The 1,499-nt window shown below is 43.3% G+C and overlaps 1 protein-coding gene across 1 annotated transcript in view; it reads right to left on the bottom strand.

Annotated features, from left to right (window-relative positions):
• The window catches only part of LOC111084044 (inverted formin-2-like), a gene marked incomplete at its 3' end in the record, with an annotated part of 3,591 nt that extends 2,466 nt beyond the window's left edge, over positions 1–1,125 (bottom strand). The window contains exon 1 of the mRNA XM_022380824.1: positions 486–1,125. Within this exon, the coding sequence (XP_022236532.1) occupies positions 486–924 (439 nt within the window). The remainder of the gene's footprint in view (positions 1–485) is intronic.
• Between the last annotated feature and the right edge of the window lie 374 nt (positions 1,126–1,499).

Genomic DNA, 1,499 nt, shown 5'->3' with positions numbered 1-1,499 from the left:
TCAAGATAATGTGCTTCCTCTGAAAACTACCCCTCGTTACAGATAACTCAAGATAATGTGCTTCCTCTGAAAACTACCCCTCGTTATAAATAACTCAAGATATTGTGCTTCCTCTGAAAACTACCCCTCGTTACAAATAACTCAAGATAACGTGCTACCTCTGAAAACTACCCTCGTTATAAACAACTCAAGATAGCATGCTACTTCTGAAAACTACCCCTCGTTATAAATAACTCAAGATAACGTGCTACTTCTGAAAACTACCCTCGTTATAAACAACTCAAGATAGCATGCTACTTCTGAAAACTACCCCTCGTTATAAATAACTCAAGATAAGGTGGAACTTGTGAAAGCGACTCTTCATTATCTTGATTTGATTTTATGTTTTGAACATTTACAGACTTGTTATTAAAAGCTGATTTTCCAGAATGTTTACATATAACACTTTCCTCAGTAAGAACGAAACGTTTTTGCGCAAGTCCTACCTGTGGCTAACTTCTGAGTGTATTCCTTGTTTTCCACGATATAGTCCAGGCCAATCCGAGAGTCCATGACGGCACGCACACACTTAACACACTCCAGTTGAGTATAAGCCTCTAAAAACCCACTGTAACCTCGTTCACAGAGTCGATGGAGAGAATCCAGAAGCAAGGCTAATCCGTCACTCTGGAGAAACACTTCTAACCACTGGCGCTCTGCTTGTTCTAATCGCCGCCTCAGGCTGGAGTACGCTTTGGCGGATGACTTTCCGAGCGCTTGGATATGATGGCCGGTGTCGTCGTTGGCACTAGTAATTTCCTTACGTGAAATGTTGATAAAGCAGGCTCGCCAACGCCGTGTTGCCTCACTGTATGCGTGGGGAGAGGAGTTCTCCGACGGGTCTGTCTTAGTGACAAGTAGCGGTACAAGTCCGGTTACCACCATGTCTCCCGGTCGGCGGCTTCAGGGCAGCGGACCAAGACTGGTTACTAGACGAGTAAAGAAAAACACATTAACTCCGTCATGCTGAGATCAATGTGTCGAAAAAAAAATACAAAAACTCTAAAAAATGTCTGAAAGGCAATGAATATCGTATTACAATTACTCCACAGAATTATAATTAAATGTTTTTGTTCCGCAAGCGACTATTACGTCACATGCCTCTACTACTGACGTCACATGTCACTTCAGCGTACAGTATGCACCCCCCTTATGATGTCACATGTCGCTCAATCCTACTCTAAGCACCTAATTATAACGCTCAGTGTCACTCCAGCGGCTCTTCAGTGGCATGTCGCCGGACTTACAACACTAGAAACCGGGTTTCGATACCTATGGTGGGCAGAGCACGGATAGCCTACTGTGTAGTTTTGTGTTTAAACACACAAACGCTCCATTATGACGTCAAATTTCGTTCGGTCATAGAATAAGCACCTACTTATAACGCTCCTTGTCGCTTCAGTGTAAAATATGCACCTTCCTATGACGTTACATGAGGACCCTGCCTTCATTAAACACCT

Source organism: Limulus polyphemus, unplaced genomic scaffold (assembly GCF_000517525.1).
Source record: "Limulus polyphemus unplaced genomic scaffold, Limulus_polyphemus-2.1.2 Scaffold13049, whole genome shotgun sequence".
In the NCBI taxonomy this organism is placed as follows: Eukaryota; Metazoa; Arthropoda; class Merostomata; order Xiphosura; family Limulidae; genus Limulus; species Limulus polyphemus.
Note: the sequence above shows the minus strand (reverse complement) of the source record. Positions and strands in the feature narration are given on the sequence as shown.